This window comes from Eschscholzia californica, unplaced genomic scaffold, assembly GCF_041429995.1.
Source record: "Eschscholzia californica isolate CP2 unplaced genomic scaffold, dmEscCali1.0.p SCAF_2, whole genome shotgun sequence".
Classification (NCBI taxonomy): domain Eukaryota; kingdom Viridiplantae; phylum Streptophyta; class Magnoliopsida; order Ranunculales; family Papaveraceae; genus Eschscholzia; species Eschscholzia californica.
This window is the reverse complement of record NW_028238309.1, coordinates 5,517,223-5,532,821: the sequence shown is the minus strand read 5'-3', so window position 1 is coordinate 5,532,821 and position 15,599 is coordinate 5,517,223. Positions and strand designations below refer to the sequence as shown.

At 37.0% G+C, this 15,599-nt stretch overlaps 1 protein-coding gene and 1 long non-coding RNA gene across 3 annotated transcripts; one reads left to right on the top strand and one right to left on the bottom strand.

Annotated features, from left to right (window-relative positions):
- Window positions 1-71: 71 nt before the first annotated feature.
- On the bottom strand, window positions 72-3,136 carry LOC147555597 (uncharacterized). The gene is made up of 3 exons (XR_015235082.1): window positions 2,643-3,136; window positions 2,493-2,539; window positions 72-236 (listed from the first exon to the last, which is right to left on the bottom strand). It is a non-coding gene; the product is annotated as an uncharacterized LOC147555597 (long non-coding RNA).
- Window positions 3,137-8,135: 4,999 nt separating this feature from the next.
- On the top strand, window positions 8,136-13,375 carry LOC147555596 (deneddylase). 2 transcript variants are annotated; one of them, XM_086663216.1, is made up of 8 exons: window positions 8,136-8,769; window positions 10,411-10,614; window positions 10,705-11,190; window positions 11,754-11,864; window positions 12,003-12,206; window positions 12,333-12,566; window positions 12,796-12,916; window positions 13,002-13,375. In XM_086663216.1, exons 1-8 carry the CDS (start codon window positions 8,353-8,355, stop codon window positions 13,112-13,114), a joined length of 1,890 nt encoding a protein of 629 aa, XP_086519342.1. In that variant the 5' UTR covers window positions 8,136-8,352; the 3' UTR covers window positions 13,115-13,375. The 2 variants fall into 2 exon arrangements, with proteins under 2 accessions (XP_086519342.1, XP_086519341.1); XM_086663215.1 differs by having other exon boundaries at window positions 10,702-11,190.
- The last annotated feature ends 2,224 nt before the right edge of the window (window positions 13,376-15,599 follow it).

Sequence of the window (15,599 nt, the reverse complement as noted above, 5' to 3'; positions counted from 1 at the left end):
ATAGTAAAGGACTTTATTACAAAAAAAAAAGTAATACGGCTGATTATTGTTAATCTCGTTTGCCGCTTCGACCAGCAGAGTTGTATGATCTTCACCTCTATAGATATGTTTGTGTATATATTTAATTGTATCAATCTCACGTGTTGAATTGAAGGGTTTAATGAGCAATTCTTTCGCATGATTGTCTTTTGATGACTTCATCCCCACCTTGATGTGACAATCCTTTCTTGATCCCTCTGTACACAATAGCATAGTAAAACATGAGACTAAGACAACGTGGTAACCACTTATATAATTTTAGGGTAAATAGATGAAAAAAAATATCTCCCTATCCAAACGTAATACTAACTTAACTCTTATGATCAATGGATAAATTTTGGCAGAAAAGTTCAAATAATCAAACTTTCGAGTTTTTATATGCGGGATTAAAGTTTAATAAGTTAATTAGGACTATACTAAATTTTACAAAGTCGACAAATTTCACTTTCGCAGCTAAGTGATATAATTTCAATAATAAACATGTTTCATGAGTTAACACAATCTACATACTACTATTCAGGTTCAAAATAAATCAGCAAGAGTCTGAAATGCCTATGGAACACATACTACTATTCAGGATCAAACAGCAAGAGTCTCAAATTCCTATGGAACTTAACAATAATAGTATTAAATTCAGGTGAGAGCCTTAACAGTGAAGCAAAAAAATTCAGGTATGGTTCATATTTTTCGAAAACTGTCTAAGATATATAGTTTGTAATCTATTGAACTAAAACGCTAAAACAAATGTCATATAACATCAATTAAATCTAAATCGATTAAATCGAGTCTCAAACTCAAACTCATCTTTCCATACTATCTAACTCAAATTCCTTAGAACTTACCAGTAATAGTACTAAATTCAGGTGAGGTTCTTAACAGAGAAGCAAAAAAAATCAGGTTAATGAACAAAAATTTGTAATGGTAATGCGATATATAGTTTGTAATCATTGACAATAACCTTTAGATGTTAATGAACCAAAATTCGACTATCTAATGAGACCTGAGAGCTCATATAATGGTAGGAGAATATTTGTAGAGTTCGATTATCATTAATGTGATTGCCATACGCCTATATATGAATTGAAGTGACAGCCAGTTAAAAAACCCTAGCATATATAGTAGACATACACTGTTTCTTTTTTAATAAGCCAATTTTCTCCGAGCCATCTAATCTTCTATCTCTCAGTCATATATGTTCAACCTTTTCTCATTGCTGTGATTTACAAGATTATCACTCCCGTAGTTTGTGTTAATTTTAAAATCAAATGGATATCGTGAAATCAAAACATAGCTTATATTTACTTATCACCTACCAGTTATATATTTGATATGTCAATCTCATCGAACTTCATTCAACTACCCATTTAAAAGAACTGTACTGACTAAATTCTGTATTTTGATGTATCTCAACTGTGGGAACTACTTTAAAATATGCACAGAAGATGCCTACGATACAGGTAAACTTCTATATTCATATGTTCTTTTCCATCTACTATCATGCATTTTTCTTGATAATGGTGACGTTATTCGTGGAACAGTTGTGGAAAGACGGCAAGAAACATGCAGAGACAATAGTTTTTCTTATTCAAATAGTTGTTCAAAATCCAATTCAACATATATTACTTCTCCTTTGTCTGTGATGGGCCAAAGACATGAAAAAAATGCGCATGAAACCCATAGGGCACGGGCCGTTTACTTGATTACAAATGCGCATGAAAAAAATGAAGTTCACTTGCTCAGAAATAACATGAAGTATGTTGTAACAGTATAGGATCGAACTGGTACAAAAGTGTAAGCTTGCCTTCAAAGAAAACCTCTGTGAATGCATAATTGACAATATAACAACTAAAATGAAAAAGCATAGATGCAGGCAAACCTCTGGTAATCACAGTGCTATATGACATCAATGATTTCTCAAAAAAACTAAAGCAACTAAACCATATAACATCTAAAGCAACTGAACCACATCTAAAGCACTACTCAATAATCAAACAGGTTGTGTGCACTATATAACAATGTCTTCCACGGTTGGTTTCTCTTAAACATTTTAAGTGCATTAATACAAAATAGATGGTTTAAGACGGCTATAGTTTTTTTTTCGCTGAAAGGAGATGGCCGAAGTTTAGTTGCCTAATAAATCAACGTTTAGGAAAGACAGTGAGAACCATCTCTTGTACATCAAAGAGACGTTATACAAATTAAAAAAGTGTATAGAAAATTCAAGTTCCAAATGGGAGTAGTTAGGCAATTGACAAAGGTGAGCTGTATTTTGCTTAGATATATGACCATTACAAAACACATTCCAAGGGCTTTTAAAGTTTCAAAATAGAGAATGTATGTAAACTCTAACAACTTCACTCATTTCTCAAAATCACTTTTGGGATTAATGTCAAACATGTTGTGTGCATCTATCAGGTTGTGTTGGTACTTGATAATCAATAGGAGAAACTTACCAGTTAGATGATCAGTAAGACGCCGAACGTAGAAATCACCACCTTATCTATGTACGAAAAGACAAAAAATTGAGAATTCAGTGAAGAAATTAAAGAAAACTACAAAAATTAGAAACCAATAACTGAATAAAAAATCTCAATGGAACTCACCGTGTGTTTATAACTTGAAAAACCAAAAAGCTGAATGATAAAATCATCAACTCTCCAGAGTTTTATAGTGGATTTCACCACATTCAATGATAAAATCATGGGATTAACCATTATTTCTGGCGTTAGGAACAACTATTTTTGGAGTTAAGGGATTTTACGTTAGGAAGGAATTGGCTGAAATTGAACTGAAATTAGACTGAAATTGGAAGATTTTAGGGTGAGATATGAACTGGATATGTTCCCAACGGGAGATTTGGAAGATCAATGGAGTAGTAACGGAAGATTTAAGACTGAGAATTGAGCTGAAATTGTGAAGTACGGGATATTGAAAATATTTGGAAGATCAATGGATAAGTAACGTCATTTTTTGACGGTCAGATTGAAGGTTTTTTTTTTTAACTCTGAGGTTTGAAATGGACGGCCAGATATATCTCTGGGTTTGTCTTTTTTATCAAAGTTTTGTCCTAGTCAGCACTCTTGATTCTATTTTATATAATAGATATTTGTTTAATCTTGATCCAACATGTGTAGTGGGAAGTGTTATACAACATGTCTACAACCAATTCTACACCCTAGTTAAACCAATGCGTTGGCATGAAATATTTACTAAGTATTTTATGATCACATCCACTAAACATCACAAGAAATATATGGTCAATGCTCAGAGGACATCTAGAATGGTTGTTGAGGTTCTTGAGATAAGACTTTTACAAGAAACTATCAAACTAGTCAATCTAGTTTCATTCAAATTGACTTAAAAATAATAATTACAAATACGAATTTGAATTGGTTTTAAACTCTTGACGACGTAGGGTCCATGGACCCTCAATAATTTAGAATTTAATGACCCTCGATCATAAGGGTTCTAAGATTTTAGACAAAAAGTTATTAAGCTTTGTTTGGAGAAAGAGATATGAGTGTGTAAATTTTATGTCCTAGTAGCATATCAGAATTTTGTTGTGTTTCCTTAACATTAGTGCCCACAGTCATTTCAAATGTCTCATAACCAAATGAGAAGCAAATGAATGTTGATGTCACTAAATCGGATTTTTTTACTGATGTTGCCGAATATGTTACTATATAAAAGAGTTTTCACAGTGTTCATATGGCTAGAGATTAGATAAATCTGCATCTAAAGTTTAAAACTTATAATTTAAATTAGTGACTATGGGTTAAGATAAAAAAAAAATTAACCCAAGTCTTTGTCTAGGAAAGTGGATTATGAGAAGGCAATTAGTGTATATGTACCTACCATTGTTTATTTCTTTATAGGAAAATGCCATTGCAGTGAGATAGTGGCCTACTGCCCTGGGTGACTGGGTTTACTGAAATGGCAGTTCACAGCATTAGTGCTGAACCAACAACTAAAAGGAAGTTCAGGCCTGATTTCTTGTTTTAATATCATGACTCTTGATGGCAATCAGACATGATTGGCGTCTAGCTGCCCGATTCACCTCTCCCAAAAGAAAACCCTAGAGTCTTGATGCTACTAGTAGAAGCCAGGGGGAATTGCTCCAAACTGATTGATAATTGGGGGTGCATGGCAAAAAAAGTTTCAAGTTTTCTCTTGCACAACTGACCCTAATGGTCAAACTGCCCTGGGGTATATACATAGTTAATAGTTTGTACTCAGTCTACTCAGAGTACACACCCATTTTTTCAGGGTTATTTTCCATACGAATTCAAATTTATGCTAGTTTCACGCGTAATCCTCTATTTCCACCTGAAATCCTCCTCGAGGCTCTCTCACAAGAATAGTGTGGGAAAAGAGAGAATGAAAAAGAAAGAAAAAAAATGGCGGTGGTCGTAGGTAATCTGAAGCGGTGGCGAGAGGAGAAGATGAAAATTAGAAGTTCCTCTTAAAGAGTCGTCGCCGACAATTCTCACAAGCGTGAAAGAGAAAGGGTGGTAGGGGCATCCAAAATTTTTCACTCGATTTAGATGCCTTAGAGACTTTTTAAGATGTCCCAACCCCCCCAACTCCAGTGCAAGTCGGCGGAGGCCCCAAAATTTAAAGTTTGGGCCTCTGCCTTTGTATCCGACGGGCGCCTATTGGGTCGACTAAAGGCACTCACACGACCATTGGGGACTCCCCAACGGTAATATGAACTCCCTTTCCTGGCCATAGGATGTGCTCCAACAAACATTTTTTTTATTAAATGTAGTTATTTTTTTGTTTTTGAAAAATCCAATTAGTTTTTTTTTAAATCTAATAAGTTTTTTTTAAAACTAATTAATTTTTTAAATGTAATTAGTTTATATTCTTTTAAAAAGATGATTTCAAAAATAGTTCATACACGTATTCCACACATAAAAAAGATCACACACATTTTTTGCACACCCAGAAAAATCCACACACGCGTTTCCCACATGCACTAATTTTAGGCTTAAGAGCAACTCCAACCCCAACCTGTCTTAGGTTGAAAAAAATCATTTTTTCTCCCAAAATTTTCAGCCTCTGCTTAGCCTAAAAAACTCAACTCCAACCCAGCCTTTCGTGAGGCCGAAAAATTTGAAATTCCCCAATTTACTTCATAAGTTCGATTAAACAACATCAACTACAACAAATAATTGATTAAAAATTTAAATCTACTTAGATACGAGTAAACAACAATTGAAAAATTAAAGATAGCTAGAAGGGGTTTCTTGGGTCTCGTGGAAGACTGGATAAATAAGCGTCTCGCGCTGCCTTAAGCATTCGTGCACCATCTTCGTCGAGAGGCCTACTAGCATCAATCAATTTTTAAGTTCACCCATATTTTCGGTTCTTGTATCCTCTCTCTGCTCGTATTGTTTTTTGTTGATCCCATTGGGCTTCTTGTTGGCCCGTAGAGCCTCTTGTTGAATCCGTAGAGCTTCTTCCATTGTTGTTGCTCTCTTTATTGGGCTTCTTTGTCTCTCTTTTTCTAATATCCCTCCATCAGAGTTGTTGAAGAACAACTGACTTCTTTGTGTTTTAGCAGTAGAATGTGTGGAATTTTCTCCAAGTCTTGCATGTGCTTTGACTTGTTTACGACCAATTGGTCTTTCCTTCGATGGATTGGTATTAGAATCTTTGTTGCTAGATGTTAACTCTCCTGGCATGTCTGAAATCTACTTGTTGCGTGTCATCAAAATTTTGTAAACATGTTGGAATCTAATGCCTTTTCCTTTGTGTTTTTTTATACATTTCAAGTGCTCTTTGTAACTGAAATAAACTAAATTTAGTTTAAGTTTATATTATGAAGTCAAAAGATAGAAATAAAGGGATTAAAAGTTCGAATAATTACTCGGTCATAATCGTTTTCCCCGCTTTTTGGAACTTTGTTTACTAGCCTCAAAGTAGAGATAAAACTTTGACATTCAGAGTTTATCTCACTGAAACGAGATTCACAAGTCCTGTGTGTACGTTGATATTTTGCATGGGCACTATATTCATCCACTATTTTTTGCCAAAATACTTTATATTTCTTACCATTTTCGACAACCGCATCAAATGTGATTTTCAAAAAAGAATTAGTAAGTAAAATATCTTTATCTTGTTTATACGGTTCCCGTTTAGTTATCTTGGTTGAAGTCGTGACTTCTTGCCCACAAGAATCATCAAAATTTCATCTACTAACGAGGGAACGTGTAGAGACGTTTCTTCGTCATCATCGTCCCCTAATTCAACCGACGGAAAAGTAGGAGACAACATTTCTACAAAATTTTGGTCAAACATTTCGTTAACATCAAGGGGATCCATTATAAGAAGATTGAAATTAAAGTTTGAATGGGAAATATAAAAAGAAATTGGAAGAGATTAGAGAAAAGAATGAATGTCCCCAACGGTCATGTTGGGTACTTCAACTGACTCTAAACCCTGGGCCGGTTGAAGAGGTCGTTTGGGACTCAACCCCAACCGACTGAGATTAGACCTCCCCGGCTGAGGCCGGAAATTTTAATTTTCGACCTCAGTCGGCGGAGGTTGGAGTTGCTCTAAGCCCCGGATTCATCGGGTTTGATTTTTAAGGTTGAGACGAGGCTTTAAATTTTAGATTGAAAAAGTAATATTTTAGGATTAAGTGAGGCTGGCACTAGAGAGCATATAAGTAAACAATATGAGTGCACACTTCATTACTATAACAATTAGAAGAATACAGAGTGCACCATTAGTTCATGAGATGAATAAAATGACCGATTTTTTGTCAAAGCTAAAAAGGACTAGAGGAGAGGTGGAGTTGTTGGGAACGACCATTCCATCATATTGGAGGAGTAATTTGGAAGCTGATCGGTCAGGAGTTATTCATAGTTGTACTACTTAATTTTATTTAGTTTGTGTCTCGTTGTGGTTTATTTTGTTTAATGCTCTTTATTTTTTGGGTTAATTTTGTTTTGGCCCCTAGTTTGTGACCAACTCACTGTTGTGATCCATAAGTGTCAAAAAGTTTAATTTGGTCCACATGGGCTAGGGGTGGGATTTTGGCCCGAAAACCCGAAACCCGCTCACAACCGTCCGAGTCTGAAGGGTCCGTGACCGTATGATGTTCGAATAGGTCCGTACTCGCCCGACCGAAAGTGCTTAAGCGGACGGACACGGGCATAGGTACTTACTCGGTGATCTGACCGAGTCCGCCTGCTTATACAATCCGCCTGACTGAACCCGTCCATATTCGTTTGTTATACCGGCCCGCCGATATGATTGATTTTAAGCCTTCAGATCTGTAGGGTTAGCTACAACCGATAGATTTCAAGAGTAAAAATATATAACCTTAGAAATCAGTTTTCTTAATCTTGTCTTCGCCTCTCTACTTCTTCAGTCTTTCTCTTTCTCCTCCAAAATTTCAATGTCTCATCAGTAACCATAGAATCCACAATACACCGGTCGTAATCCATGAGAAGAAGAATAGAATCGATCGTAATCCATGAGAAATCTTAATGATTATCTTTTAATTTTGTATTCATTTACTTTTCGGAATTGTAAAGTGGGAGTTTAAAAAGTTGTATTTAGCTACTCAAGAATTTTAATTTCGAATAAAATTTCTATATTTGTTCCTTAGTGATCGGCGCTCGACCGACCGATACCCGTTTGCCCGACTATCAAAACGGTCACGGACGGGCACTTTGTTGGAGAAAAATCCAAAATGCCCGCGCCCGTTTTGTTCGGATGTCCAAGTGGACACTTAAAACTTGTGCCCGTCCGCCCAGAGATTTCCACTCTTACCATGGAAAAAAAAACTTTTAACTTTTTCGGACTAACCTTGAAGGCCAAAATGTAATTAATTCCAAAATTTTATAAAAACACAAGTGCCACCTTATCTCTCTTTTCCATTTTACAAACATGAAATGGAAGAGAGAGGGGGAGATGAGGTGGCATTTATATTTTAATATTTTTTGGAATTAATTCTATTTTGACTCTCAAAGGTAGTTCCGGAAAAATTCACAACAATTTGGTCTTTGGGTGTCAAATCGAACTGTCGGATAGTGATGGGGCCAAAACTATGAGTTGGTCACAAAATTGAAGCCCAATGCAAAAAAAAAAAAAAAACAAAAAGAAAATATGAGCGCGCCCAATCCGGGCCAGTACCCCGGCCTAGCTTACACGACCTCTACTGCCAAGACTGAATTGAAAACTGAAGTGAAGTAAGAGAAGACACCACCACCCAAAGAACAACCGCCGGTGACCTTCAAAATCTCCTTCTTCCTCACTTAAAAAACTAGGGTTTGATTTCATCTGCAATTTCTCTCATTAATGCCTCTACTTCGCTCTTCTCCAATCCCTCATCTCCCTCTTCCTCTATCTTTATACCTATCATCTTCAAACAAATTAACAATCTTCCCCTTAAAACACTTCAAATTCCCCAGAAAAAAATCGATTTTTATCTCATTTTTCCCTCCTCCTAAAGCTCTTCCCTCGATTGACCTTGATATTCTTGAATTTGACGGCGGGAATGATACAAACAACCTCCCTGGGGTGCGAACTTACGAGAACGATTTAGCTCGGCTTACCTTGATTGGAAACGTTTCATTTGAGCAAGCTTTAACTGCAGCTGCCGCTGACGGTGGGGAAGCTGCAGATGAACACATTGTATCTGGCATTTCCACCATGGTTATTGAAACGGTCTTCCCTGGTCCGTCTGATGAGCAGAGTACAATTTCAACCAGACTGGTAAGTAAGTTCATTTCAATTACTACTTTAAAATTAGTGGGCAAGTTGATGATATCTGAAATTTTATTTTGCCCTAAATTGGTTCATAGATAATTTGGGTATACACTTTTAGAGTATGTATCACCTTAGGATTTTTTTGCCAATACAATGATATTCTTCTTGCTTGCGTAATTTGAGCTGCCCCCCAAATGGTTTTTGAGTTCTCTGGGTAGCGGGAATTTCATTGGAAAATGCTAAGTTTGGAAAGTGTTACCTGTAATATGGTGACTTTCAACCGTGTTTCGGTGCCTAAGTCCAAAATGGCCTACTTTGGGTAGTGGAAATCTCATCCGGAAATGCACTTTGGAAAGTGTAGCCTGTAATACGGTGACTTTCAACCGTGTTTTGGTGCCGAAGTCCAAAATGGCCTACTTTGGGTAGTTGAGCGAAAATGCTAAGTTTGGAAAGTGTAACCTGTAATATGGTGACTTTCAAGCGTGCTTCGGTGCGGAAGTCCAAAATGGCCTACTCTGTTGTCATTGGCTCCGTGGTAACTGTTCCTTGCAGGTGGCTCATCCACCTACTGTTATATAATGCAATGGCACTATGGCGTTATATAATACCAGTTCCAGTACTTGACCAGGGAAGACGTTCAATAAAAAGAGAAAAAGTCGAATTACATGCCAATTAGAACTGTGACAATGTGCTTCCCCATATATGACACTTCCATTTGTGTGTTGACACTTTTGTTAGCTGACATATAAGTTATCACCAAGAGTCTCCATCTCGCGAGACAAGTTTATGATGGAGTGGGTTCGTATATAATGTTTAAAAAGGCGTTTTTACGCCTTGATGCGGTTTTCTTTGGCAATGCGAGGCGGTGCCTCGAGGCGTAGCTCGAATTTCATATATTTTGATATAGTTATAGTATTTTATTCTATGAACCTAAATTTTATTGAAGTTGGTTGTAGTACTACAGAAAATTAATTTTTTAACAGTAAAGTTAAAGGATATGAATGATTTCGGTCACTGGTACCCTTCTGATTACCCCTAGAAGTTTAAGAAAAACGAAGGTAGTTACTACAACACCAAGGCGTAAGTTCTGATGCGGTACACCTATATTCTGCTTCGAGGCGTACGCCTCGATGCGCATCTTATGCGCTTTTTTAAACATTGTTATATCAATTAAGGCCTGGGACAATATGTAGTTACTTTGTAAACAAATGTGTCAAAACTAGCAGTAGGCTTGATTTTTGAATCCTACGAATTTAATACTTAGAAGCATTTTGTACTTCCAAAGCTGAAATAACTGTCAGATTTCATCAAGGTTGAAGTTCTTTTTAATAACTGACTCCCCTTCCTCCATCAAGGGAACCGTATAACTCTCGGCCTTTCGTACGTCATGCTCTAGTAGCCATTGATGGTTATCTGATGCAGAGGTGATGAGTAGTATCGTTGTCCTAGATTTCTAGTCCGAAAACTCTGACAGACTATCCAAATTTGTGAATATTAGATTAGCGTGAGATATCCTTTTCGGTTAGATCGCTTGATGTCATGATCTGCTAATTTAAAAAATAGTAGGAGCTGTTGTTTGTTTCATTTGGCTGTAACCTAATTCAGCCTTGAAAGTTCGAAAAAATTTAAAACGTTTCATGTTGACAGTTTTTGCCCTCCAAAAAAGTTAAAGAGAAGGCCAGGAAGATGAGAAATACTCTCCCTGCAGATATGTTGTCATCCACAACCTCTAAAAATATACTTGCCATGACATTTAGACAAGTAGTCTTGCAAAAAATATGGAGTTTTCAGCTGGCATTGTTCAATCCAGGAGCTAAAAGGGACATGGAGGATCTTGAAAATCCAAGAGAAGTACGCCCTTTCCTATATATTGTTCTTTTAATTTTTTTTTATCTAATGCATTATTTCATCCTTCACAGTATTACATGACTATGTCAGCAGGTCCCAACACTTTTCACGATAAGCTCATCAGATGCACAGGTTCTTTCTGTGCTTGCGGAAGTTGTCTGCAAATATGCTCTTGAGAGCACCGAAAAGGGTTTCCATGAGAATTCTCTGGGTAGAACTTCAAGAAATGTTTTCCATTGGTTTCAGAAGGCTAGAGTGATTGCGTCAAAGGACTGTTCAGTTTTCATACATGAAGTTCATCAGGATGAGATAGTTGAAATGGCGAGGACATTGTTAAAGAATTTCAAGGAACCAGTACGCTATACCTCCACAGAGACGACAAGGAAGCATTGGTGGCCCTCAACAACATACTCGGAGCTGGAAAAAATTGGTGGTCCTGGGTTCAGTAGATGGGCAGCTGAATATATACCTGCATATAGACTTCAAATTGATACAGATAAAATCAAGGATTTGAAGCTTGATAGTTGGAAGAAGTCTGCAGATAATAGGTGGGAAGTACTTCTTACCCACTCCCAAATGGTATTTTATTCTTCCCTTGCACCTCTCTGGCCTTCTATTAGTATTTCATAATGGGAGAGCCTCCATTTTCAAATGTAAGTTTCACACTGTACGCCTTTTAGGTTTGTAAAGATAAGACGAGCCAACATGTTTAGAATCAAGTTCATAGTTGAGCATATTCAACCCCACTTCGAAAAGCAGTTTTCATCGTACATAGTTGATAAGGAGAAGCCAATAGCTAATTAATTCCATAATTAGATCCATATTTGATATGTTAGGCGTTTAAAAGTGTACCACATTCGGTGAGAAGCATCCTCACCTGATTACAAAAGCGTGAGAAATGCCACATACTGAGTTCAAACTCTAAATTTAAAGGTTATTTAGAATTGAATCATTGATATCACTTTGAGAAGAACGCGAACCACGTCGATGTTAGAATTTAGAATTGAATCATTGATATCAGTGGGAAATGATTTTTCTAAAATGATATCACTTTGTTTGTATTAGTGAATTAGTATATGTTTATTTGTTTCCATTTAGTTGGTGCAGTGTTAGTCCAATTAACTCAAATTGAAGCTTCTCAGGTGGGATTGGCAGAGATTCTAGACATTTACTACGAAGATCTGTATACACTTCCAGATAAGCAACTCTCTTGTGGCGCGATTGCGGATTTTACTAACTTAACTAAGAATAAGGTGCCCGATTTCATCATAACTAGGTCTTTAGTTTATATATGATGTTTCCATTAATGTCTAAACTTCATCTTTCTCTGCATATCCTTAAAATTGTGTAGACTTATTTCTGATGTGCTAATTGTTTTCCTTCTATATCAGAGAAGCACTTCTTGGAAAATGTTATCGCTAGCCCTTACCAGTGGATTGTTTCTGGTCTCTGTCAGTATCTTATCTCAACTTTATTGGCCTCACCTTCGGAAGGACAAAATGCTTCCAACAATAAGTTCTTCAGTTTCAATAAGTTCTTCAGATTCATCGTCTGAAACAAGTAATTACCCACGTCATTCGTTGGAAGCAACTCAGGTACAAAACGATAACATATATAGTTCGGAACTAGTCTACAAGTTCTCTTTTGCATGTGTTGACCAAGTCGTGCTTGTTAATATACTGATTCATTTTCATAAAATGTAAAAAACTTCTATCGTTTAGGTTGAAAGTCTCTGCATCTCAGTTGTGCAAAAAATCAAAGATTCGGTTGGTTGGCCAGGGGATATAGTAACCGGTGAAGATCTTTCTGCCTGGACTGGGGAAGTCCCGAGTTATTTGAGAAGGTCGCATGATGTGAATCTAGTTCAAGAGGTAGTTTCTTCAAATGGAGAAAGTACTGAAACAAACCCTATTGATTCGGAAACTAAATCTGCACAGGATATTGCTAGTTATCAGGTATTCTCCATGCTTTCATCATGCACAACAGAAATAGTAATTTGCTTGTAGTTCTAGTAGGATGTCTTTATAGGCTGAACTCTAAACACCTCAGATCTTGATGATGCAGTTCAAGATCAGATTTAGGCTCATGCGCCAATTGGACATAGTAACTTACTATTGTTTAACCTAATAATGTTAGATAATAGTTTTATTAATTTGCTCTATTTACTTTATCTCGAACCTTGAGGTGGTCTTGTCGAGAGATGGTGGAATAGTAGGATTTCAACCCACAAGCCGTGTGGGTGTTAATTACTGGGCCAGCAATCCCTTGGCAAAAGAGCTTTATAAAGGCAAAAAGCTATCTCCTGGTATGTCTCTCTAGTCCTTTTGCAACTTTCAAATACTTTAGTGGTACATATTAGCTCAAGTATCTTAAATGTATTCCTTGATCAGGTTTTCTTGAACCCGGTCTTAAAATTCCTCATCCCAACGAAATTGTTCTACTGGAATTATTGATATCGGTGAATCCCGAAGCCTGGTTTGTATTGGCTAGGCCAATTCAATGATCACCGCTGCAAACAAGACCTGCAACACGTTATTATAGATTCCAAATGCAAACTAGTAACAAAACGGACTTAGATTATGAGCAAGTTGAGAAAGGCATCGACTTTTGTTTTTGTTAGTAATGGGATAAGTGAGATATGTAATCTTTTTCTGATTTTGTATCAAGGTTGTGAAATTAAAACTAGCTCTAGTGGATTCTTAATTTCCTATAAGAATATTAGAAACATACATAGACTGAGTTAATAATACACAGTTCCTTGTCATTTTAGTCGCTTCAATCCCTAACAAAATAACAAAAAGAACTTATATTCTTCGTATTAGAAGAGATAATACCATAAATCACACCCGAATTGTCCTAAGTACACAATATCGTCCACATAAAGTAATAAATAAACATTACTGACAGTAGTAGATAAGATGGAGAGAGAGGTCTAGACTCATTTGGGTTCAATCCAAGTTCAAATAAATACTACATCGATCGTACCATGCTCAAGGAGCCTATTTGAGACCGTGCAAAGCCTTCTTAAGATGACGAACATGAGTACAATGCATAAAACTAACATAATCATGCTCAGGGAGCTTATTTGAGACCGTGCAGAGCCTTCTTAAGATGACGAACATGAGTGCAATGCATAAAATTAACATAACCGGGAGCCTCAACCATATAAACCTCTTCCTAAAGCTCACTGTGAAGGATGCATTCTTCAAATCTAATTGAAATATGTGGGATCAATGAAAAGTAGCCAGAGAAAACATGATCAAAACAATGGTGGATTCAACGAGCAGATTGAATGTCTCATCAAAATCTAAACCAAGTTTTGAAATCCAGAGCATTCGTAGCCCTTTGCCAATGAAGGGACTGAGAAGGGGTTCCATAAGAAATAAGAGCACCAAAAATGTCTGAATCCCGTGAAGGCAATAAATAGCGAGATGATACCTGCAAAGCCTTAGGAGAAGGGGGCACATGAACAACCCTTTACAAAACGTCATACAAAGACCGAATCCTCTGAAGCCCATTTGTGGTGAAGAAGATAATAGTGGCACACGAGGAACATAAGCAGGAGTTCCGACAAAGAAATAGATGCCCTTCGATCAAGGTGACAATGCGATCCAATAGTCGGAAAGGAAAATATGATGAAAATCATTGAGTTCGGTCCGTTTGTGGATCGTTGTGTTTAACTAGAAACCGACTATGATATGTGGTTCAATAGGTTGATCTCCGGCTAACGATGACTGAATCCTACAACAGGTACACATAAAGGGCATCAGACTTGGCCAAATCGACTAGAATGGCAAAGTTAGATAAGACTTGGTAGTTGCAACACCCCAAGTTCCAGTTTCCATGTCGGTCGCCATGAAATCCAAGATATGGAGCACTCCGCCACAAAATCAGAAGATAATAAACATGAAAGCCAAATAAATGGCAAACAAATACATCATGGAGCTCATAAGAAATTATAAATCAAACTAACGGAGAATAAATTGAAACATAAATCAGTGTTGAGTTTCTTTCACTCAACTTCATCTTCATCACGAGTTACATATATTCTCTCATGAGATTACAAATTACATCCACAAACTGTGCAGAAAGGTGTCCCTTGAGGTATAGTGTTATCGGTTTGAAACTCCATACATCCATTTGTGGAGGCTGACCCAGGAGGTTGATAGAGTATCTAGTTAGGAATATGTCACATCAGTGTGTGAGTCAAACTCTGAATAAGGCTCCAAAAGAACGAATCACTTCTCAGTTCTAGTTTTGTTATCATGATGTGGTATTTATCTCGTTTTATCATGGTTAAAACCGTGGATCATTAAGTTTGACGCTTTATAGTAAATTGTTTTTTTTTTTTTGAGGGAAAGCCAAATAGCATAAATAAACCATCCCAAGGATGGAAGTGCACAGAAGCCCAAAGTAAAAATACAGGGACTAATTCGGAAAAGAAAGGGTCAAAGTGGAACTCGCCATCTCGTGAGGGACTGTATTTGCTTCTCAGTAACAGTGGGAGATAGACACGGTTCTTCTTCCCAAATCGTCACGTAGCTTCTCAAGATCATTCATAAGCCTCCACGGGCATGCATCCTGGCTGTTCAATATTAGGTTAACAACTGAGAGTGAACCCCCTCCTGATTGATGGTATAAAGGCTCATTTTCTCAGCCAAGCTTAACCGTAATGCAAACCCTTTCATTTCGCTGTGTAATGGTGAAACCGGCGAGAATACTTCTGTTAATGAATCTACCATTTCTCCTGTCCAATTTCTTGCAACCGCAGCTGCTCCATTATGTCGATACGCACCGTCAACATTTATCTTTATACTTCCTAAATTTGGTGGTTGCCAAATTTGAGCCTGCAAAACAGTAGAAAAATAAGAAGGAACAAGCAATAATGGGTTATGACGTAAATCCAGAGTGGTAGCCCTCCAAATCCTATCCAGATCTACATTAGAGGTTCTGAAGTGCAATTCATTTCGGCTCTTCCACCAATTCCA